The 25634-nt window shown below is 43.2% G+C and overlaps 1 protein-coding gene across 1 annotated transcript in view; it reads left to right on the top strand.

The window, feature by feature from the left end:
- Positions 1-25634, top strand: part of LOC143039847 (uncharacterized) — a 155734-nt gene that overhangs the window by 85883 nt on the left and 44217 nt on the right. Inside the window, exon 5 of the mRNA XM_076210103.1 lies at positions 9301-9452. Coding sequence (XP_076066218.1) covers positions 9301-9452 — 152 coding nt within the window. The remainder of the gene's footprint in view (positions 1-9300; positions 9453-25634) is intronic.

Below are 25634 nucleotides of genomic sequence, written 5' to 3'. Positions count from 1 at the left end.
GCTGTACACGATATTCCGTATACATCGCCCGAGGGAGAGGCGCAGCTGACAAGTAGTCTGTACGATGTGGTCTAGGTGTGATGTGTCGTATCAGGTGTTTGTCTTTGGTGTGCAGTCTTTCTAGGTGTCTCGTTTAAATTTTGTGTTTGTGTTGGTTGAGTGGCCGGACGTTGGCATCTCGGTGTAGGGACTCACCAGTTCTGAAGTAGCTCCGTCGCGATCCCGTGATGAACATGACTGCGACATTCTGAATCTTCCCGGGGACCGGCACAGAATCGGTCTGACAAGGGCGAAGTACAATCGACGTTTGGTGGACAGTGTTGCAGTTTTGAAGCGTTTTAGTCTTCCCAGCACAGCCTTAGCTCTCGCTTCTTGTCTACGGAAGTGTGAGGTCCAGGTGAAGCAACTATCCAGTGTGCTACCCAGCACACAGGCATGGTTTTTCACTGGGATGTTTGTATCATCTTAAGAGGAGTGCTCGTGATTGTTCTGTTGGTGTTCTTGCAGCGGAAGTGTACAGATTTGCATTTCGACGCACTGGTCTTAATGCACCACTGTTGTTCCCACGCGTGTGCCCCGTCTAGTATGTTTTGCATTATATGTAACGCTCCCTGCAGTGTTTTGTGTCTGCTAATGTAATTTGTGTTGTCCGCATAGGAGATAGTAAAAGCCTGATTACTGGGTAAGTCGGCTCTGGTTGGTCATTCGTAAATAGATTGTACAGCAAAGACTGACCCTTGCGGTACTCCACCCTTCGGCACACAAGGCCGGGACAGCCCGACACTTTATTCTTATTGTCCTGTCGTCCAGGTAGTTGCAAAACAAACGTGTGAACGGGAGGGCAAAGTCGAAGTTGAGGTACAATTTGTACTTAAGGCCTTCATGCCAGACAGTATCGAATGCCTTCTCCACATCCTTACAAACCAAAATGGCCTTACCAGGACGATCGTCTGGCGGTCTTTGAACCAAACTGGTAGTCTCTCAGCACGTTCTCTGCCTCCAGGTACCCGGTCAGGTGGCGGCAGAAGACGTGCTCAAACACCTTACCAAAGTGCTCCAGAAGGGAGATTGGCCGGTAGGGAAGGTGGGCGGAGACGGGCTTCTGGGGTTTGGGAATGAAGATGGTATGGAAGACCTTGAAAAGCTGTGGGAAGTACTTGGAGGCTAGTGAGGTATTGCATAATGTCATGTGTGAGATTATGTTGTCTGGCATACGTTTGATAGCCGGCCATACCAGGAAATCGCCTGACTTGCTTTTTGGTAGTGGGAGGGGGAATCTTGTTCATGGCCTGAGTTTTAAGGTCCAGTGGTATCACCTTCGAGTCTCCAACTATAAACCCAAGATAAGAAAGCTGAGCTTTATCGAAATCGCTTTTGGAGAGGTTGATAGGTTGCGGTTTGCTCTCAGCAGGAAAGAACGTAAGTATTTGATATGGTCAAACCAGTTTTGACTGAAGACAACAATGTTACGCTATTTAATCAACCGTTGGTAGGTTGTGGGGGCACTTTAAGTCAAATTACCTTGGATTGAAATAGCTCATAAGGCGTAGCAAAAATAGTAAGTTCCTTATGACAGAAGAACACCATAGTACTCTTTAAGCATATCCATCATTGTAATGTACTTAGCTGTGCCGATGACGTATATTATATCATCGATCCTTGGCAGAAGAAAAGTATCGTTTTTAGTGTGGCTATTGAAACGCCGGTAAATCATACAGAGCTAATAGCTGTTGTCTGACTTGGACATCAGTAAGCATGGCGAGGACCACGGGCTATGGTATAATTCGAGGAATCTTATGTCCATCAGGTGGTTAATTTTCTTGCGGAGGTAAGCTGTCTTTGTTGGCTTCATCCTGTAATGAGCCTGTTTAATGGGCTTAACATCAAGTAGGATGTCATAACTAGTTAGATTATTTTTTCTTGGGACAGTAAATAATTGAGGGTATTCATGTATCAGGTCAAGTAATTCTAGTCGAGCTGTAAATGATAAGTGCAGAAGTTTAGATCGTAAGGCCGACATAATTTCTCCGTTAGAGTTGAATCCACAGGATTGAAGAGTTTAAGGTCGGATTCTTCTGTGAACAAGTTTTTTTTTCGGTAGTTGAACTGCATCTAGGGTTTTCATCTCTGCTGAAATATGGTTTTGAATTATTGATATGATATATATCCTTTTTCCTTCTGTCTGGAGTTCCAGTGATATAATTAAGCTGCTTTCCTTAGATAATACTGTATATGATCCAAAGTATTTATTTTTAGTAGGTCTCCAGGAATTGGGAGATATACGAATAACTTGTCACCTTTGTTGAAAGATCTAGCTTGTGATTTTAGATTATGTCGAGTCTTCATGGATCTCCAGGTTTTGGCGGTCCAATTTCTATGTTGCAATGGATTTCTCTGTAAACTGGAAATTTAAGATGCGACCAAGCTTGCTCTGACCATTGTTTACTCAGCAATGCTCTTGTCCAAGAGCAAGGAGCAGGTGCAGGAGATGCTGTCGACAGCATTCACACACTTCGGCTTACCTGCCTTCCCTTTGGTCCCGACAACCCATCCTATCCCCACCCAGCCTCTACCCTTCCCACCAACGCTGCTGGGCATAATCCCTTTCGCGAGCACTACCGCTGACATGGTCCAGTCCAACGGTAGCTCATCCTCCTCAGACTGCGAAGTGCTTACCCTCTAAGCCTCTAAGACTAAGTTTCCTTCCAAAAACTCTCTCCAATAAGTAAGACTCACTGAAGCCAACTATTCCCATGGATAGACTGGATATATGTGTGTTTTACCAGCACGTCCGAAACTGGACCTCACAAAGGACCAACACCTTGTAAGATATTGCCTGACACAGTCCTGATGCCATTGGCTTGACTTCGATGGGTGATCCAGTCCCCGACTCTCTCCCCAAGATCCAAGGTTTCAACACGTGGAGTCGGGGTCTTGCTTTGCACTCGGGCGTCTGTATTCTAGCCAGGAAATCCCTTCAGGCAACAATACTTGATCACTTTCACTATGAGCAGATGCTCGCGATCAAGTTTACCACTAATCGAGTTCCCATCCTCCTGTGTACCCTCTACCGCCCTCCCCGTATCCCCTTCCTCCCCTTTGTTGACATTTCCAGGTGATGCCATACAAAGTTCCAACCTTCTTCATTGGCGACTTCATCTGCAGACATGCTGACTGGAGCTCCGGCACGCACAGCAGCAGGCTCAGTGAGTTGGCTACTGCATTCTCGTACTGTACCGGCTGAATTTCCTAGGTCCGGATATTCCCACGTTCATAGGACATGGAGTACAAGGTAAACCCGACTTGGTATTCTCCAAATGCCGAGTTTTCTTCCTAAACTCAACTATCTCATTCAGCGTCCCCACCCTCTCCGACCACATACCCTTAATCATTCGCATCTCCACCTCACCCATTCTTATCCTCAGTAAGCCCCAGTTACGATACAGTCAGGCCGACTGGGAAAGCTTAAAAAACACTCATATGTCATACACCAACACACCTGAACAACGCTCCACATGCAGTGATAGAGCAGGAATGGCGCTCACTCACGAATTTTGTAAAAAACGCGGTGAAAAAACACATTCCTAGAACAAAGCACCGCAAGGTTGCCACGTTCACCGCTTCTATGCGCACCAACAGACTACGCATTGCACTACAGAGCAGATTTACAACCTATTACAAGCACCCCCAGAGGCCAGTGACGCTATCTTACAAGACATGGACTGGTTACAGAGAAGCCTGAGGAAGTCCCTCCACATCGATTGACATCATGAGGAGGAGCAACTGAAAGCTTTGCTCTCCGGCGCCTATACAACAGACCCTTCCAAGCTCTGAAGGACCATCAAACGACAGCTGGAGGAGTGCTCTGTGCCTCCACCCAAGGTCATCAACCATCTGAACCACTCTGCACACTCCCCCCAACACCAGGCTGACCTTCTGGCGTCAGCATAGAGTGAGGTCCTTAAGGCCCATCCTGTGCAAGTACTGCATAGCGTTAGCACCTTGTACAGTGTTAACTCTTTCATGAATAGCTGCAGTGACCTCATTCCCGACGAGACTGTTGATCTCTCTCAGTTAGATGAAAATGACCCTCTTATCTGCCCCATCGTTTTGGAGGAAGTAAAGGAGGTTATCTCGGCTTTAGAATTCAAATCCCCTGGCCCTTCAGGCATCAATGCACACCTACTCAAATGTATGCCAGACAACATGATCTCACACATGACGACGCTATACAATACCTCACTAGCATCTCGGTACTTCCCACAGCTTTTCAAAGCCTCTCACACCATCCTCATTTCCAAACCCCAGAAGCCCGTCTCTGCCCCTCTTTCATACCGGCCAGTCTCCCTTCTGGAGTGCTTTGGTAAGGTGTTTGAGCACGTCCTCTGCCGCCGCCTGACCGGGTACCTGGAGACGGAGAATGTGCTGAGGGACTGCCAATTTGGTTTTCGACCGGAGCGCGGTGCAGACGACGTTATTTCTATGATCATTCAATGGGTTCAAAGACCGCCAGATGGTCGCCCTGGCAAGGCCATTTTGGTTTATAAGGATGTGGAGAAGGCATTCGATACTGTCTGGCATGAAGGCCTTAAGTACAAATTGTACCACAATTTCGACTTTACCCTGCCGTTCACAAGGTTGCTCAGCAACTATCTGGACGACAGGACAATAAGAATAAGGTGGCGGGGCTGTCTGTCCCGACCTTGTGTACCGAAGGCTGTACCGTAAGGTTCAGTCCTTGCATTCACTCTGTACAATCTATATACGAATGCCCTGCCAGAGCCGGCTTACCCACGCAACCGAGCGGACGACACTAATCATATTAGCAGACACAAAACAATGCAGGGAGCATTACATGTAATGCAAAACATACTAGACGGGGCACACGCGTGGGAGCAACAGTGGTGCATTAAGAAGAGTGCGTCGAAATGCAAAGCTGTATACTTCTGCTGCAAGCAAACCAACAGAACAATCACGAACAGCCCTCTTAAAATAAACAATACAAACGTCCCAGTGAAAGACCATGCCTGTGTGCTGGGTAACACACTGGATAGGGGCCTTACCTGGACTCCACACTTCCGCAGACAGGGAGCGAGAGCTAAGGCTGTGCTGGGAAGACTAAAACTCTTCAAAACTGCAACACTGTCCACTAAACGTTAATTGTACCTAGTCCTTGTCAGACCGATTCTGTGCAAGTCCCCGGGATTGAGCCAGCTGACATGTCCCTCTAACAACTACGACCATCAGCCTCTGAGAAAGCACATAAGATTCTAGGACTGATTGTGCGATCTTTTGATTTCAAAAGTCCATCACTCACTAACAAGCTGTATAAATCGTTAGTTCGTCCACATTTGTAATATGCTGTTTCCGTATGGTCACCGAATCTCATTAAAGACATTGACAGATTGGAAAAAGTACAACGGCGAGCCATTAAACTGATTCCAAATATAAAAAATAAATCATACGAAAATCGACTAAAACATATGAATCTGTTTTCCTTAAAAAAACGTAGACTCACTCAGAGGTGACTTGATACAGGTCTGTAAGATTCTAAAGGGAATTGATAACATCAAAAGTGACCAAATTTTCACACTGAATGAGAATCCGACAAGAAACAATGGTCTCAAACTGTCCGGGAATAGATTTAATTTAGAAGTAGGTAGAAACAACTTTGCCAACCGTGTAGTTAATGAATGGAATAAACTTCCTGCAAAGGCAGTGCAATGTAGTTCAGTTCGAAGCTTTAAGAATAATTTAGATAAGTATCTAAGCAAAATTTTGTAATAACTCATTTATTTCATATTTGTTTGTTTTGTTATCGTTTGTCTGTTTGTTTATTATTATTTGCTTGATTCTCATTTATTACTAGTTACATGTGAATTTATTATTATGTACTATTTACTTATTTGTTTATTATTATTTACTTTATTATATTTTTACTTATTTATTTACTTATCATTAATAGAATTTTTTCGCATCCGACCTTGATATGGACCAAAAGGTCTCCTGTCGGCATGTTCCGCCTTTGTAATCCTTTGTAATCCATCAGAAGGTTCAGAATGTCGCAGTTATGTTCATCGCGGGGTCGTGATTGAGTGACTTTAGAACAGATGAGTCACTACACCGAGTTTCCAGCATCCGTCCACTCAACCAACACAAACACAAACTTCACATGAGACACCTGGAAAGATTGCACGCCAAACACAGACACCTAATACGTCACATCACACCTAGACCACACCGTACAGACTACTTGTCAGCTGCGCCTCTTCCACGTGCGGTGTACACGAAAAATCGTGTATAGCCGCACATATCAATAACGTTTCCATTTACCAGCTTTCACTGTATGTACATACGCTTAGAGGCAAACAGAAAAGAAGCCTACATGCACAAACATCTACATACACTTTTCCTGCTACTGAAATAATTTTCATTTCTAACGTTCTCTCCTACTGCATCTTCTCACTTTAGTTTATCTACCACTAAAATTATTTCCAATTTTTCCGTCTCTCCCTTCGACTAAGCCCTCCACTCATTTTCTATCTTCGTTTGGATGGGGTTAAGATGAATAAATATCCCAGAGTAACCTCACGGTTACATGCATATATTCCAGCCTCCAACTCCAAGTCTCCTGCCCACCCCTCCAAAGCCATGACCCCACAAATAAATGTTCCTAATTCGCCCGGTGACAATAGCCCTCTTTTATACACAACTATCTTTTCATTTTCATACAGACATCTCTGTCCCTCCTACAACTACCGATCCCGCGCGAGTTGGTGGTCTGTCCTAAGTAGTCCATAGTTCACGCAATAAAATATCCCCAAAAATCGCACGGTGGCAATGGCCCTCTTTCATACACAACTATCTTTTAATTTTCTTACAGACATCTCTTCCCCTCCAACTACCGATCCCGCGCGAATGGTTGGCCTTTTTCTAGGTTGTCCATTGTCCATTCCGACTTGCTTCGTCGTTTGATGGACACCTAACCCGTCACAGGAGGACCATTTTTTTTTTTCAAAGACACAGCTTCTCCATCTCCTAGAATGTTTTCTTGACGGTTGTGATTTTCTTATGTGGTGGGCAGTGGTACTTTGCAAACACTGGGGGCCTAGACGTCATGATCTAATGGTAGATGCCATATTAAGTTGGCGTCTCCCGCAGTTCAGGCTTGAAGACATCTAGAGGCGACCGTGGGTAGCTGTGCTATGTGTTGCAGGGGCGTCAAGGCGGGTGCTGCTGCGCAGATCGGGCGGCTGTGGGCGAGAAAAACAGCACAGAGGAGGGGCATCCTCACGTCCACCAGGATGAAGCTCTAGGAGTAAGGGCGACTCCCGAAGGTGAGTCGCACCCTTATGTGGCGATAGTGGTGCCATTGGCGGCGGCGAGCCGTACGCCGACTTCTTTGGGGGATTGGCGTTTTACTGAAGATGCAGGAAATATGAATTTGCAGGCGTCGGTGTCGAAACGGAAACGACGTTTGGAGGTCTTGTGGATGTAGAGGCCCATCGCGCCTGTGGAGGCTACTGTGATGGATGGTGGTCCTTTTAGTTTTTTTTTTTTTCCAGGTGCATCCTGGTAGGCAGTTTCTGGCGCAGATACCGAATTCCCTGGGGTAGCAGCACAGGTTGTATGAAGGTGTTGTGGTGTTGATGTTGTTGGCGTCTGCTGTGTAGAACTGCCGCTGTAGTGTGATCTCGTCTTATTGACGACGTCGTCAGCAGGGAAGACATCCTGGTTTCGTGCTGCGGTGGTGTATGCGTCGGCGAGGTGGTCAGCCTTTCGTGAAACTATGTTGATGGTCATGTCCTTCGCGTTGCCAAGGATGAATCGGACGGGCACATGGAGGCGCAGAAGCCACATCTGTCGAAGCCTGTCGATGGTCCTGCTGGTTCCCTCGGCTCCGAGTGGGAGGCGAACGATGGACAGCATCTCGTGGTACACTGCACTTAGTTTTAATGTCCACCAGTGGCTGTTGGCGGAGTTGGAGGATTTTTGTGGCTCTGGAGGCTGCCAACAGCGTGAAATCCTAAAGCAAGTACTGCTTCAGGGCATCATAATGAATGATGTCGTCGTGCCCTTTCTAGCAATCGACAAATATGCTGAAACACGTCCTCAGATATCGCCTCGAGAACGTAGTCCGCCTTCGTTTTAGGCGCGCTGATTTTCCCCAGGCGGAACTAAATCCTCGCCCGGCAAAACCAGGAGGGCGTGTCAATCATGGAGAAGGGTGGCAGCTTGAGGGAGACCGCGTGGACGCCTTTGGCAACGTGAGATTGGTCCATTTCTCCGGTCATCACCAGTGTAGTGAGAGAGACTGAGTCCTTTATTTGATGAAGTAGAACTAACTTACATGGGGCCCGAAGCTTGTATTTATACCTTAGGTAGGTGAACTACCCGCGGTGAACAATTGAATTTAATTGAATCATGTCAGCCAGGAACGTGGGGTAGCTGCGATCCCAAAGGGACGATGCGAAAGATTATGTGGTTAGGTCACGCCGTCTACGTGGCATGCAATGAAGTGAGGCTGGAATCTTTACAGATGTATGGATTTGGAGAGATGTTCTATGCCCGCCACGAGACACATTTGTTGTCTTAGGTGACATCATTGCGGTTGTTGGTAGTGACAGACTAGAGTTAGTTATGAAGTATGTGTTGGCTCTGGAATCAGAAAAAAAGTTCTCTTCTGAGAAATCTGGTATAGCAATGCCGAAGGTGTGGCAAAGGAGATCGATTACACCCTCCTTAGTACTCATTGGAGGGTCCTACTTATAGTTGCAACTCTCAGGTTGGATACCAAGTTCAGGCGAATCCCGAGATGTATTCCACCAGGATTGCGTCCAGAAAAGCGTAGTGATTATGCATGTACTCAGGATTATGTAATAGCAGTCTCCAACTGATTTAAAAAACTTGCCGCCCTTGCGGATCCTGAAGAACTGTGAGATACTTTTAAATGTAAAACCCTGCATGCTGCCGAGGAGTCCATTGGAGAACGTGCAAGATTGAGGAGTGATGTGGCGTCGCGTGAGACACTGGGTGATATAAGCCGTGCTGCTTGATTGGCTGGGGACTTATATTAATACAGAATTCCGAAACGATGAATTGGAGCTCTCTTGAAGGATAAAGAAAGGTGTGTGAAAGAAACCACTGAGAATATGGAGAGCTAATTCAGTGCGAATGATACCGAAGTTATAGAGGAACCCGATCGACCTCCCGGGTCCCTGCTAGAGACCCTCCAACCAGATATGTTGTGGTCGTGTCTGTGTGTTCTGCCAGTGTTGTAATGGTAATCATCTCCTCCAGGTCCATGTGCTGTCCACGCGTCCTTTAATCATGGCCCTCAACGTGGACAAGATCTTCAGCGTCTTACTTCTTCAGGAGCCGCCGCCGCCCTCTGAACCCCACCTGGTATCCCTCGAGACGTCACTATACCTGCAGGGGGACCTACGTATGAGGTGAGGTGGCTGGGGGAGCTAGAAGTAATAGCAGTAGTAGTAATTAGTAGTAGTAGTAGTAGTAGAAGTAGTAGTAGTAGTAGTAGTAGTAGTAGTAGTAGTAGTAGTAGTAGAAGTAGTAGTAGTAGTAGTAGTGGTGGTGGTCATCATATCTTCAGAAGGCACCACTCAGGGAGACCCGGTGGCTATGGCAATGTATACGCTTGGTCTTATGCACGTGCAGCAGAGGATACAAAATGAGGACACCAGGTTTAAGCAGGTAGCATATACAGATGATCTCATGGGGGCAGGGAAAGTAGCAGACTTAAAAAAGTGGTGGGATCTGGTGCTGGCACAAGGCCCGGATCTGGGTTATATCCCGAATGTAAAGAAGTCTGTTCTCTTAGTGAAGCCAGACTACTTTGACAATGCCAAAAACCTCTTTGAAAACAATGATGGGAGGATAACAAAAGAGGAGAAAAGACATCTCGGTGCTGTGATCGGCTCTGAATGGTTTAAAAAGCAATATACCGAAAACAAAGTTAACGAATGGGTGGCGGAAGTTAGGCTACTAGCCAACTTTGCAAAGACTGAACCGCAGGCGGCATATGCCACATTCATATATGGCGTTAAACATAAGTGGAACTAAATATTAAGGAGGGTACAGAACATCACCGACCTACTAAGACCTCTTGAAGAAACTATCAGATACGAGCTAATTCTGGCCATCACCAACGGACGGATGATAAACGATAAGGATAGAAAACTGATTGAACTTTCACCAAGAGTGGGAGGGTTAGGCATCTCCAACCCGCTAAATCTTGCCAACATAGAACACCAAAACTCCCTGAAACTCACGTCCTACCTGACAACATCATGTCACAAGATCAACAAAAGTAAACTAACGTGGAGGAAAGCAGCAGACATCAGAAGAAATATATCAAAGGGAAGGGAAGAGAGACAGAAAGAGGAACTTCGCGCTCTTTTAGTTCATCTATTGAATAGTATGAAGAGAAATATAACAATAGCACAGGAAGATGGGGGTCCGACTGGCTGACAGCACTACCAATCAGGGTAAAAAGATTCAACCTAAAAAAAAAAAAAAAAAAAAAAAAAAAAAAAAAAAATCACGGATGCCATTGCCTTGAGGTATGGATGGTCAATGGAAAGATTGCCTAACAGATATTCCTGTGGTGCACAGTTTAGTCCAAACCATGCAATGATATGGAAGCAGGGTGGATTTATCTGCATGAGGTATGACGAGGTAAGAGATCTCACTGCCCAAATGCTTCAGGAGGTATGCAAGGATGTAACCATCGAACCAACATTACTCCCACTAGGATGGGAGAACTTCAGGCATGTACATCCAACACCTCAGATGAAGCACAAGTGGATGTCAGCACAAGAGATTTCTGGACACGGCTTTCTCTGACATGCGAATATTTTATCTGATGGCCCCCTGTTACAATAACCTAACTATTGAGGCATCCCACTCCCGGAACGAGAATGAGAAAATAAGGATGTACAAAGAGCGTATGCAAAATGTGGACCAGGGCTCATTCACTCCTATAACCTTTACGACTTCAGGTGGCATGGGTCCCAAGGCAAAAGCATTCTACGCTCGTCTGGCAGAGGTGATGGCAGAAAAGAAACAACAACCAAAATGCGGCATTGTTACGTGGATGAGATGTAGACTGTCATTTCTCACTCTTAAGATCAGCTCTCCTATGCCTGAGAGGTTGTTGTGGTGTACAAGCATGCTAAAGGCATTGTGCGATTGTTATACATTGTACTTGTAGATTGGGAAATACATGCTTTCCCCTTTATATATAAATACTATGAAACTTATTTATATTAATTTATCAAAATGATTGTATTGATTAGATTTCCATGTGCCAATATTGTGAAGGAACTATGCGGGCATGTATGCTTCCCACCAAGCCAGGCTACGTTCACGCAACACAGTTTCGAAAACACCTTCATAGCATATGCATGCTTTTGTTGTAGTGCTTATTGAAGTGATTAATACAATATTTTACATTGTTAGTATACTTTCATTAGCTAGCCTCGCACATATGATGGCAGCGTAAAACAATATTGTGAATGTTTCCTTTGTGCATTATTATTTCGCAATGCTACATTGAACTTTGAACATTTGAGATCTCTGGCAAGCCAGTTTGGAGCATCGTGTTTTTTGTGTTTTCTCTCCCCTTTTTCTTTCCCTTTTTTTTTGCAGCCAGGTGATTTTATTTAGTGCCGTTGGAACAGTTCATACCAGTGACTTGAAACAATATTTTATTCACTTAAGTGCAGGAACAGTTTTCTTTGGACACGCCAAGTGCTTTTGATAGTCCCACATGGTTTTCACTTTAGCATTTGCATCGGTTCTATTAACTTTCTATAATCTATCATAGTCATCCCCATTTGTCACTGGATCGCCTCTTGTTTCTGAGTGCGTCGACTGTAAATCTGGAGCCCGGATAGAATAGGATTTTTCCACAATGTTGTCTCTAGGTAATTCTATTGGACATTGAATTGTGTTCGCTGGTTTCTCCAGTGACTGGCCCTTTTCAGTGCTCTTCATTGTAGTCAGGCTTGTACTGTTTTTTATGCATGCAAGGTCATATCGTCTTCTGGTTATAGTGAATTAATTGTTACATAATTACTTTTCTGGTGAGACGTATTGCCTTGGCAGCCATGTTTGTTTCCGTTGTGACGTCCTTTCATAACGGTCACATTTTGTTTGTCTATTAGAAATTTTATTTCTTACATTTCTTTCATTGTGAATATTGGAATTGTGAATTATAGTGAAGTGTATTTATGGGCCTTAATTGTGAATAACTTGTATTAATAACATTCGTGCTTTGTGTATCAGAACAAATATTATCGTTTACATTCTTTCAGGTCATTCTTCTGATTCGAGGAGTTATTCATTGCGTTCGCCATTATTAACTGTATGTATTTTCTTTGTTTTAACTTTGATGTTACTACGAAGTGGGTTGTTGTTATACCTCTTTTAATATGTCTAAACAAAAGGTACCATCCTTTTTTCGTTCCCCAAATCCATCTGACACAATGGCTCATACATTCACATCATTACATATTACGTCAGGATCCTTCTTAAATTTTCTGGATATGATACCAATATAAAGCTAGTGATTTTATTCACCAGTGCGAAGATTGTATTATAAATACTATTTCAATGGGGTCTGAGAAAATTTCTTTTGTGAGGTCACAGCTTGCACCTAATTCATTGGCTTCTGAGGTGTTATCTGGTTTGTGTCTCGACCCCAAATCTTTGGAGTACAATTATGATCTATCAAGTCTAATTTCCTTATTTTTTTATACCCCTGTAGACAATTCATTTCAGTGTTTTAAGCTGGCTGATGTTCTTATATCCAGATTGGGCACTCTTGACTATAGGTGGGCCTAGGCCCAGGCCAGCAAAATTGTAGTTGAAGCCTTAGATTTTCTCTCCCATTCAGAGTGGGTTGATCATGGCACTGTCTCTTTAGATAGCCATATTTTGGAATTTCTTTTATAAATCATTTTCTTAGTGCCTTTTGAGAGGAGAGCTGCCTCTTCTCTCAGCTATAAGACAGATGAGACCCTACTATCTTTCGCAACAAGGCTTTCATAAACTTTTGGAAGTGCCTTCTGGTTCCTTGTGTATTAGCAATGCTCAGCAACATACCAATGTTCCTAGTTCTCCTCCACCCCTCAGTCTTCAGTTCCATCTCACAGCTCCCCTTTGTCTACATTTACCCTTCTGTACTCACATGTACCTATTGTAACAAGTCAGGTCATTCGAGTGTTTTTTGTTTTCTCCATATGTTTCATATACACAAGTCAAGGCAGTCCCCTGTCCATAGGAATTTACTGGGTGTTTCTTCTAATGTGACACATGACCTCTCTAGAGGAGAGCTGCAGGATAAGCTTAGCTACTGTCATATCCATGGTCATTGTAAACATTCGGCTGATCAGTGTTTCAAGGTTTTGAAACTTAGAACTGAGACCTCTCATTATCCTAGACAATCTCCGTCCCATTTGCACCAGTGCCTGTTTCACAATGCAAGGTTTGATCTGGAATGTTTGATCCCAGATCATCCCTTTGGTGGCTGCTGAGTCTTCTCAATTACTCACCTTCCAATTTCTTACAGAGAATACACCTATTTCAGTTACTGTAGATACTGGTGCAGAATGTAGTCTCGTAAGTAGAAAGGCTTATTATGTTCTCTGGAATTTGTAGTCTCCCTTTACCTCCTTTTTGTAATAGTTTGCATTATGTACAAGGTTCTCCCTTGCCTATTCTTGAATCTGGTCACATTCCCTTAAGGTTTTCCTCGCATGCTACAGTTTTCCATGTCACTTTTGTTGTTGTATCTGGTATTGCTCTTATGTGTGATTGTCTCTTGGGCATTGATGCTCTTACAGCGCATGGCATTGATATATCTCCTAGTCGCCGTGTAGTGACTTTCTGTAATTTTGTTATTCCTGCAACAGATAGTCCAGTTTCCACTTGTGACTCCCCTCCTGTGCATGATCAGATCGTACAGTTGCCTTCGAAAGGACGTCATCACTTTAACTCTCCTATTCTTTCTTCTGCTACTATTGTTGTAGGAGAACATCGTATTGGACCTTCAAGTACAGTTCGAGTTCCGGTGCGCATTTCAGGTGCTTCAATTGGGTCGGACATTTTATCTCAGCCTGACTCTGTTCATGTTTGTTGCCTTGCTTTGGAAGGGACTCTCTTCACTATTCACAAGGATCATGTTACCACAGCTATGGTAACCAACATCACAGGTGCTCCTACCACTCTCTCTCCTGGCAATCACTTAGGCTCCTATGAAGTAGCTGACGTTGATGCTTTCCAGGATTCGCCTCCTATCATTGCAGCTTCTGTGCTACAGTCTCAACAAGCATGTGACAGCTCACTTGGTCTCCAAGTTTGCAATGTTTGTAGGTGAGACTGATTTTCCTGATGAGATGCCTCATCTCATTTAACTGTCAGTGACCCACCATCAGGCCTCGGCTTTGCCTGGTGATCCATTAGGACTTACAGATTGTGTAGTCTTGTAGAATTGATCTTCAGCCAGGTGCTCGTCCTGTTTATGTTCCCTCTTATAGGTTGCCTCACTCTTTTCAGCTTATAGCTAAGTCGTTGGTTGATGACATGTTATGTGAAGGTGTTGTACAAGTGTCTCACTCAGAGTGGAACTTGCCACTCCTCCTGGTGTCTAAGAAGGATGGATCTTTTCATCCTGTTATTGATTACAATCAATAACAAGGTCACTATTCCAGACCATTACCCTTTGCCTGTATTCAGTGACCTTCTCCAGTCCATTGGCACTGGTAATTCTGTGTTCACTACCTTAGACTTAAAAGTGGATTTTTGGCAGATACCCCTGGAGGAAAAATCTTGTAAGGTCATGGCCTTCTCTACTCCCAGTGGACATTATGAATGGCTTTGTTGGCCCATGGGGTTGTGGAGTGCTCCCTTGACTTGCCAGTGCTTGATTAACTCCCATTTTTCATGGCCTACTGGGCAATGTACTTTTTGTTTACCATGATGATTTAATCTTAGTTTCCAAGGATGTGGAGAGCCACTTCACTAAGTTGTCCATTGTCTTGCAATGGTATCCAGTTCCTATGTCATGTTGTAGACAAACATGGTATTCACACCACTGACAAGGTGGTTAGGGACTTTTCTTACACCTAAGTCAGTTGAACATGTACATTCCTTCCTTAGTCTGGCAGGGTACTATCATGCATTTATTAAGAATTTTGCTTCAATTGCTTACCCTCAAACATGTTTCCTCAAGAAGGACACTTCATTCCAGTGGCACGATGTTCATCAGGAAAAGTTTGATTCCTTGAAGCTTGCACTTACTGAAGCACCTGCGTTGGCATTCCCATTACTATTTGTACAGATGTTTCTGGTACAGGTATCGGAACAGTACTTATGCCACAAGTAGATGGATGTAGACCCCATGTTCTTGCATATGGTAGTTGCATTCTTAACAAGCCTGAGTCTCATTACTAAGTTACTCATTTGGAGGCCCTGGCAGTGGTGTAGGCTTTAAAGCATTTTCGTGATATAATTTTTTGATATCCTGTTACAGTCTACATAGACCACACTGCTGTCACTCAGCTTTTCTATGGCAAAAATCTTTCAGACCTCCTAGCCAGATGGTTTCTCACAATTGAAGAATTTAACCCAATCCTTAAGCATATTCCAGGGCATGCAAGCAATGTTGCTGATACACTTTCACGTAATATGCCTGTTGCTGCTGTTACAGTAATTGACAACTTCTTTCTGAAGAATCTGGCCAAAGCTCAGCATGAGGACCCTGTTTGGTCTGCTGTTATTTATGCTTTGGAGTCTGGTGTCATGTGCTATGCCCTGTATTTGCATTGATACATTGAATCATAAACCATGACTTGAGTAGTTCCTGCAATCCAGAATCATAGAACGACATTTAGCCTCTTATGATCAATTTAACTTCACTGGGATCAAGAAAAAATGGTGGAGTGCAATCACTTAGTTTAATACTTGAATTACATTATAAATAAATCTTACTAGTTAATCAGTGTGAGCAGAGGGCAAGCATTGTAATCAGGAGGAGTCAAAAGTGCCCGCGCATCTTTTTTACGCTACAGCCGTACAACACCAGTGCCATTGCACAGGTGCCAATGTATGTCTATGTAACCTATCCTATTTCTATTTACCCAGCGCCACACAGTTCACCAATATCTTTATTTTTGTGTGAAGAGGGCGTACAATAAAGTCACTAATAGTTATCTAAAATATGCAACAGGGCATGGAAGTGAGGGACCTACTTCTTTACTTCATTTGATTTATATGCCCTCTGATCTCTGCTGGCAGAAGGCCCCGATTTCGTACTCCTCCGCTGCCGACCTCCAAGTCTTCTACATCATTTGTGTGCATGATGCATGTGTTCGTTATGTAACAGGTTTAAGTCTTCTACATCATTTGTGTGCGCAATGCCCGCATCCGTGATGTAACAGGTCGCGGTGAAAACACGAGTCTGTTCCTGCGTGATGCCCGTGTCCGTTATGTAACAGGTTTAAGTCTTCTACGTCATTTGTGTGCGCGATGCCCGCGTCCACTGCGTAACATTTCTGTCATGATCATGGTGGAAACATGACAAGGGACAGCAGGATGGCATTGCTGTTTTGGTGAGGAAAATTACTACTGAGGACTGTTAGCATCTTGAGACATACACAGCATACAGATTTATCCCACTGGACAAGAAGCCTGGCTTTTGTCTAAATGGTATAGGTGAGGTGCTGAGAAGAATAGTAAGGAAAGCAGTCATGGAGGTCGCGAAGGGCGAGGTGCAAGAAGTAGCAGGCAATCATCAGGTGTGTGTGGAGCAATAGGCATGGTGTGAGGCTGTGATTCATACCATGAGGATATCTGAGGAATCAGACTGCAAAGTAGTCTTATTAATTGATGTATACAATGCCTTCAACAACATAAACAGAGAGATTACCATACACATCACAATCAAATGCCTGGTCATGGCCAAATATGTGGAGAACACATACAGGGAACTAGCAGAGCTATTTTTCACCAACAGAGGTGGGAAGAAAGAGACAAAATTAGAGGTCATCCAATCATTGGAAGGCACTACTCAGTGAGACCCAGTTGCCATAGCTATGTATGCATATGGACTTATGCACCTGTAGCAGAGGGTGCAACATGAGGGGACCAGGGTTAAAAGGGAGCATGTACAGATGATCTCACAGGGGCAGGAAAAGTAGTGGATATAAGAAAGTGGTGGGATCTGGTGCAGACACATGGTCCACATTTTGGGTTATATCCCGAATGCAAAAAAGTCTGCCACAGTGAAGCCAGATTACTTTGAGGAGGCCAGAAAGCTCCTGACAAATAGTGAAATGAAGATAACTAAGGAGGGAGAAAGACATCTTGGTGCAGCGATTGATTTTGAGTCTTTTGAAAAGCAAAATATCAAAGACAAAGTTAACAAATGGGTGGCGGAAGTTAGGCTACTAGCCAACTTTGCAAATATTGAATTGCAGGTGGCATATGATGCTTCATATATGGTGTTAAACACAAGTGGAATTATATCTTAAGGACAGTACCAAACATCACTGAGTTATCAAGTCCTCTTGAAGAAAACATAAAAAAAGAGCTAATTCCAGCCTTCACCAATGAATAGATACTAAACAAACAGGGAAGAAATCTAATTGAACTTCCACCAAGAATGGGAGGGCTAGGCATCTCAAACCTGCTAAACCTTACCACCATGGAACACCAAAACTCCCTGAAACTCACGTCCTACCTGACAAACAACATTGTGTCACAAGATCAACAGAAGGAGACCAACATGGATGAAAACAGAGAAATTAAAAAAAAAGCATGTCAAAGGGCAGGGTAGAGAGGCAGAAGGAAGAGCTTCGCACCTTATTAGATCAACTATTGAATTATATGAAAAGAAAGATAGCAATAGCACAGGGAGATGGTGCATTCATTTGGCTGACAGCACTACCAGTCAGGGCAAAGGGATTCAATCTAAACAAAAAAGAATTTACAAATGCCATTACCCTGAGGTATGGATGGCCATTGGAAAGGTATAATAGATGTTCCTGTGGTAAACAGTTTGATCCAAACCATATGATGATATACAACCAGGGTGGATTTATCTGTATGAGATATGGCAAGATAAGGGATCTCACTGCCCAAAAGCTTCAGGAGGTATGCAAAGATGTGACCATCAAACTAGCACTTCTCCCCTTAAGAGTGGAGAACTTCAGGCATGGACTGTAACAAATGTCTAAAGTGAGCTCTGAAATGCAGCACTTTTTCAATAAATCTTGAGGAAACATCTACTTGTTTATGTGATAGGGGGGCTATATTTATAGAGTGACCAAAATGATAAAACAGAGTAAATTCACTCAATAAATCACACAAAATGGAAAACGATGAAAAAAGACATAAATATAGTGAACCAACAATGAGAAGATTGGATGTAAGCAAAGTGGAATCATCATTAGGAGTCATACCAAAAAAGACTTGCAACATTGAAACTCCAAGAATAAACCAAAGGTTAGATAACACTGTTTTTCCTGGGTTTGCAAAAGAAATTTGAATATTAGGTAAAGGTTTAGATTGGGAGAGAGAATCAAGGTATAGAAATATCTTAAGGAATTAGGAGATTACAGAATTAAATTAAATTATAGATCTGAAAGCTGAATACAGGGCAATGTATAAAGAAATTAATCAGTTAAAACTCCAAAATGGTGAAACCAACAGAGAGCTTAATGATCTAAAAAAGGAGTTAATCATAGTCAAAAGTGAGTATGAAAGAATGAAAAATGAAGATTTAAATAAAAATGAGGCTTTGAAAAAAAAGAAAAAAAAAAAGTAAAAGGACAAATACAAGTGGTGACCAAGAAAGTGGGAGGAACAATAAAAAAGACAAATCTCCAAGAAATAAAAAATCAGTGGAAAGGGGAACAAGACAGAAAAAAAAACTTTTAAAGAAATAGTGCAGCAACGAGTGGGAGAGAATGCTAAAGAAGCAGTTATTGAAGTAATTAAGGAGAAAGAGAATTGTGTCAAGAGACACAATGGATAAAATAAAGTGTATAGTAGTTTATGTTATAAAAGAAAAACATAATGCAGCTTACCTTAGAGAAAAAGAGGAGAAAGAAATTGCAAAAGAAATTCTGAAAGAGATACAAGAGGGGCAAGAAATAGATAAATAGAAGTACACAGAATGGGACTGTACCCCAAAAAAAAAAAAAGACTACTAAAAATTAAGCTAAGATCTCAAATGATAGCGGAAGTATTATCTAAAACAGCAAAATTGGCAAGAAGCGAAAATTGCAAAAGTGTATGGATAAAGAAAGAAATGAGTGAAGAGGAAAAAGAGAAGAAAAGACACTAAGAATTGAAAAAAAAAGAGAGAGACTGAAAATAATTTTTTGAGAGTACTGGACCTAAGACTGAGACAATGGTATATATATATATATATATATATATATATATATATATATATATATATATATATATATATATGTTTATATATATATGTATATTATATATATTATATATATATATATATATATGTGTGTGTGTGTTTCGGGTAACATCAGAGGAATGTATGAAGGCATCAAGACAGCTCTAGGCCCACCACAGAGCAAAACAGCCCCCCTCAAGACTACCAGTGGGGAAGTGATCACCGACAAGGGCAAGCAGATGGACAGATGGGTGGAGCACTACTCTGAGCTCTACTCCAGAGAGAACACCGTTGCCCCCTCAGCCCTGGATGCCATTGAGCCCCTGGCTATCATGGAAGAACTAGATGCTGAACCAACCATTGCGGAACTCTACAAAGCAATCGACAGCCTAGCAAGCGGCAAAGCACCTGGCAATGATGGTATTCCCCCTGATCTCATCAAGTGCTGTAAAAACACTCTACTGCAGCCCCTCCATGACGTCCTATGCCAGTGTTGGAAAGAGGGAGCCGTGCCGCAAGACATGAGAGATGCCAAGATTGTCACCCTCTACAAGAATAAGGGTGAAAGGAGTGATTGTAACAACTACAGAGGCATCTCGCTCTTGAGTATTGTTGGGAAACTCTACGCCCGCGTCGTGCTTGTGCGTCTCCAGAAACTCGCTGGGCGCGTCTACCCTGAGTCTCAGTGTGGCTTCCGAACAGAACGGTCCACAGTGGACATGATATTCTCCCTTCGTCAACTTCAGGAGAAATGCAGGGAACAACGCAAGCCCCTCTACATAGCCTTTATAGATCTGACCAAGGCCTTTGACCTGGTCAGCAGGGAAGGGCTGTTCGACATCCTTCCAAAGATCGGTTGCCCTCCAAAACTCCACAGTCTCATTAGATCCTTCCACGATGACATGAAGGCAACGATCCAGTATGAAGGCAACATGTCCAACCCCTTTGACATCAAGAGTGGAGTCAAGCAAGGATGTGTACTGGCTCCAACCCTCTTCGGCATCTTCTTTGCTATGCTCTTAAAGCATGCTTTTGGAACATCAACAGAAGGAGTGTACCTTCGCACAAGATCTGACGGTCGACTTTTCAACCTGGCTCGACTGAAAGCAAAAAGCAAAGTGACTGAGATAACCATCAGAGACATGCTTTTTGCTGATGATGCCGCTGTCACCTCCCACAATGAGCAAGAACTCCAGCGCCTCATGGACAGGTTTTCCCAGGCCAGCAAAGACTTCGGAATGACCATCAGCCTAAAAAAGACCAATGTGCTGAGTCAGGATGTGGACACTCCACCAGCTATCTATATCGACGACTACCAACTCGAAGTCGTACACCAGTTCACATACCTGGGATCCACCATCAGCGACAACCTGTCCCTTGACGACGAGATCAACAAGCACATCGACAAGGCTGCTATGACCCTAGGACGTTTTACCACCCGCGTCTGGGAGAACCAGAAGCTGACAACGTCAACTAAGATGGCAGTGTACAACGCGTGCATTGTCAGCACTCTCCTCTACGGCAGCGAAACATGGACGACCTACTCGAAGCAGGAGCGCAAACTGGGTAACTTCCATCTGCGCTGCCTTCGCCGCATCCTTGGCATCCGCTGGAGTGACAAGATTACCAATGCCCAGGTACTCGAGCGAGCAGGTATTCCCACCATATTCACATTGCTAAGGCAGCGCAGACTTCGATGGCTCGGCCATGTGCGAAGGATGGAAGATGGACGCATCCCCAAAGACATCCTTTACGGTGAACTTGTCTCCGGCAAGAGAAACGTTGGTCGACCCCAACTGCGCTACAAAGATGTCTGCAAGCGTGACATGAAAGCCCTGGACATCAACACTGAGAACTGGGAAGAGGTAGCAGCCGACCGCAGCAAATGGCGCAGTGTTCTTCACAAGCAGCTGAAATCTGGAGAGGAAAAAATTCTGACCACATCCAGTGAGAAGAGAGCCAAACGGAAGGCACACACCCCAGCAGCCACTCCAACAAGCCACACATGCAGCAAATGCAGCCGAGACTGCCACTCCCGCATCGGGCTCACCAGCCACAGCCGTCACTGTCGCTAGCAAAATCATGACTTTCTCCGGCGCAATATCCATAGTCGATATCGACTGACGGAGGCCTACTACTATATATATATATAAAATGAAAGGAAAAATTTAAAATACTGTACATTAACATGGCATGATTTCAGGATTAAATTAGATGACTAAATGGAAGAAGAGATACCAGATGTAATGGGAATTGTAGAGGTGAAATTAAAAAGCCCACTACCACCTGATACTGTGGGACAAGGTCTATGTAACTACTGGATAAAAATAGAAAGGAGAAATGTGGGGGGGGAATCATGTTTTTGACTAAAAAAGGTTTAAAATTGACAAAGATAACAGGAGATAATAATGTGGAATTGTTTATGATAAAAGTTGAAAACATCGACATGAAAAGTAGAATATTTGCAGTAATATATGTGCCCCCAAAAACATATTTTTGGACTGAGAGTGACCACTTCAAAATGCTGGAAGACACAAGGTATGCATTAAATAAATTACTAAATGAAGGAGGAAACATAGTAATCAGGGGTGACTTTAATTCCAAAGAAATATGTTGGGAAGAGATGACAGTGAAAGGTAGAGAGGACTTTTGAGGAAATATACTACTGGATATGACCATTGAATATACAATGACTCGGTGGGTAAAGGAGAATACCAGATATAGAAACAATGAAGAACAATCAAGACACTTATCATTTTCAACAGAGCCTAAAATTATGGATAAAATGGAATACAAGACACCAGTTGGGAAGAGTGACCACATATTAATTGAATTCAAACTAAAAGAGGAAATTTATTTAAGAAAAAATGAGAAACATAGTAAAGGTAGACTAATGTACAACAAAATGTATTTTGAGAAACCCAGAAAACTGTTTAAAAAAGTACATACATACATATACCAAGGCTTTTTCCCCCTTACAAGGGGGGTAGCCAAAAAGAAAAAGGCATAAAATAATTCCCACCCATTCCATCCCTGAATACACTCCACACCCCTACACCCTCCCTCTTATCTTAGCACCTCCTGAATGAAGGGTCATCCCTGCACCTTGTCCACTGCCCTGGGTCAGAAGCAGTGTCGCTAGACACAGCACATCCAAAGCAAGGCCGCTTCATTAAATCGGCGACCCCCCCTCTCCGCCCCCCCCCTCTCCGTCCCCCCATTGCATAAAATGAGAGGACGGGGAGAAATCCCTTCGTGCTGCGTCAAATTTTGCTCACACATACTACCTCACCCCCCATCCACCCACCCATTCCACTTCATGCAATCACAACATCATCCATATACAACCATTCTCCATTCACCCCTGTCTTCTGTCCTCTCCTGTCCTTCCTCAACAGACATTCCCCTCTTCCCCAAAGCCTCCTTCACCCTAGTAAATTGGGAAAACCTCTTAAATGAAGAAACAAAGATGGAAGAAAAATGGAATATATTTAAAAAAATATATAAAGAAGGAATAGATGAATATGTACCAAAGCAGAAACCGGAAAGGGTGTACATTAATTGCTGGTATAACAAAAAATGTAGTGAGGCAAAATATAGAAGAGACAAAGCTTGGAAAAAATGGAAAAAGAAAAAAAAAATGAGTAAGTGGCAAATATATATCAAACTGAGAAATGAATGCGTGAAAATATGCAGAAAAGGAAAACAAAACTATGAAAAAGACATAATAGATAAATGTAAGGATCAACCTAGATTATTCTAAAGGTATGTGAATGGTAAATTAAAAAATAAACAAGAAATAGTAAGACTGCATCAAAGAAATGAGGAATATAAAGAAGATGTAGAAATGGAGGTTATGAACAAACATTTTATTTACAATAGAAAATGCACATAATTGGGAAGAAGAAAAGGTAGAAAGATCCCTCCAATGAAAGAAATAGATGTAACACAAAAAGAAATAAGGGACCAAATATTAAACCTTGATGTCAGAAAATCACGCACTTTGGATGGAATTGCAAACTGGATACTAAAAAAATGTATAGATGAGCTAGTAGACAAGATGTATAAAATAATAGATTGCTCACTCAGAAGGAAAGGTACCACAAGATTGGAAAAATGCAAATATCATGCCAATATATAAATAGATGGATTAAACATTTGGAAGAAAATAAGATACTGAATCCAAAACAATTTGGCTTTAGACAAGGAAGATCTTGTGCCACCAAATTTATTTGTTTTTATTTAAGGCTAATAGACATAATACAAGAATGGGACGGATTGGCGGATTGTGCTTTTCTAGATGTACAAAAGGCATTTGATAAGGTACCACACAAAAAACTAATAAGAAAACTTGAAACAACAGGAGGTGTACAAAAAAAATTAATGAAATGGATGGAGATTTCTTGAATGGGAGAAAAATGAGGGTGGTAGTTAGAGACAAAAACTTGACCTGGGAAGAAATGATAAGTGGAGTCCCACAAAGTTCTGTACTAGCTCCAATCAGGGCAACATAAAGTTGGTACAAAAGAAGTAAAAATAGCTTGGAAAAAGGCCTAAGAGTAATTGTCAGCAAAGACATGTCACCAGACAAGCATATAAACAAAATAGTCGGAGAAACCTATAATTTACTAAGAACAATAAAGGCTTCATGACTTCAGGCGGGATGGTACATACATACATACATATACCAAGGCTTTTTCCCCCTTTCAAGGGAGGTAGCCAAAAAGGGAAAGGCATGAAAACACTCCCACCCATTTCATCCCTAAATACACTCCACACCCCTCCCACCCTCCCTCTCATCTGAGCACCTCCTGGATGACGGGTCATCCCTGCACCTTGCCCACTGCCCTGGGTCAGAAGCAGTGTCACAAGACACAGCACATCCACAGCAAGGCCGCTTCATTTAATCGGCGACCCCCCCTCTCCGTCCCCCCTTGCATATAAGGAGAGGACGGGGAGAAATCCCTTCGGGCTGCGTCAAAATTTACTCACACATACTACCCCACCCCCCCGCCCATTCCTCCTCATGCAATCACAACATCATCCATATACAACTATTCTCCATTCACCTCTGTCTTCCGTCCTCTCCCTTCCTTCCTCAACAGACATTCCCCTCTTCCCCAAAGCCCCCTTCACCCCATCCATCCACCTCATCCTAGGACGTCCCCTCATGTTCACTCCCTCCACATCTGCCTTCCATACCTCTTTTACTAGTCTTTCTTCACTCATTCTTTCCATGTGTCCAAACCATCCTAATATTCTTTCATCAACCCTATCTCCCAGCTCCTTTTTCACCCCTGTTCTCCTCCTCACCTCCTCATTTCTCACTCTATCCAGCCTAGTAACCCCCACCATACTTCTCAGACACCTCATCTCAAACACATTCACACTCCTTCTCTCTTCTTCTCTTATGTTCCACGTTTCTGCCCCATACAGTGCTGTTGGCACAATCACTCCTTCATACAGTCTCCTCTTCGCATCCATTCCTAAATGTCTATTCCTCATTACACTCTTTAATCCACCAAGGCATTTACTCACTTCTCTCAATCTACATTCTACCTCCACCTTCACTCCACCTTTTCCTGCTTCATCTTGCACCCAAGTATCTAAAACTATCCACTTCCTCCAGTCGCTCTCCCTTAATGTTCACTTCCAGTCTACCGCCACTTTCACCCCTTGTACATCTCATCACCTTACTTTTACCCACATTTATCTTTAGCTTTCTTCTATCACATACTCTCCCAAACTCTGCCACCAGCTTCCTCAATCCCTCCTCCGACCCTGCCACAAGCGCAGTGTCGTCTGCAAACAACAGCTGGCTCACCTCCCACTTTTCTCCATTTTCTTTAACCATCTCCAATCCCTGACCCACTACCCTAGCATTCATCTCTCGCGCCACACCATCCATGTATAAGTTGAACAGCCAGGGCGACATAACGCATCCTTGACGAAGTCCCACCTTTACTTCAAACCACTCACTCTCTCCATTTCTAATCCTGACACAAGCTCTACTACTCTCATAAAAATTCTTGACAGTTCCCAAAAGCTTTCCTCCTATCCCATAAATCTGCATAACCTCCCACAGTGCCTTTCTGTCAGGCGGGATGGTGCAAAGGACAAAGGCATTCTATACTCATCTGACAGAGGTGATGGCAGAAAAGAAACAACACCCAAAAAGGAGTATTGTGGTGTG

The sequence above is a fragment of the Oratosquilla oratoria genome, chromosome 27 (assembly GCF_046742065.1).
Source record: "Oratosquilla oratoria isolate Oo_2021 chromosome 27, ASM4674206v1, whole genome shotgun sequence".
Lineage (NCBI taxonomy): Eukaryota > Metazoa > Arthropoda > Malacostraca > Stomatopoda > Squillidae > Oratosquilla > Oratosquilla oratoria.
Note: the sequence above shows the minus strand (reverse complement) of the source record. Positions and strands in the feature narration are given on the sequence as shown.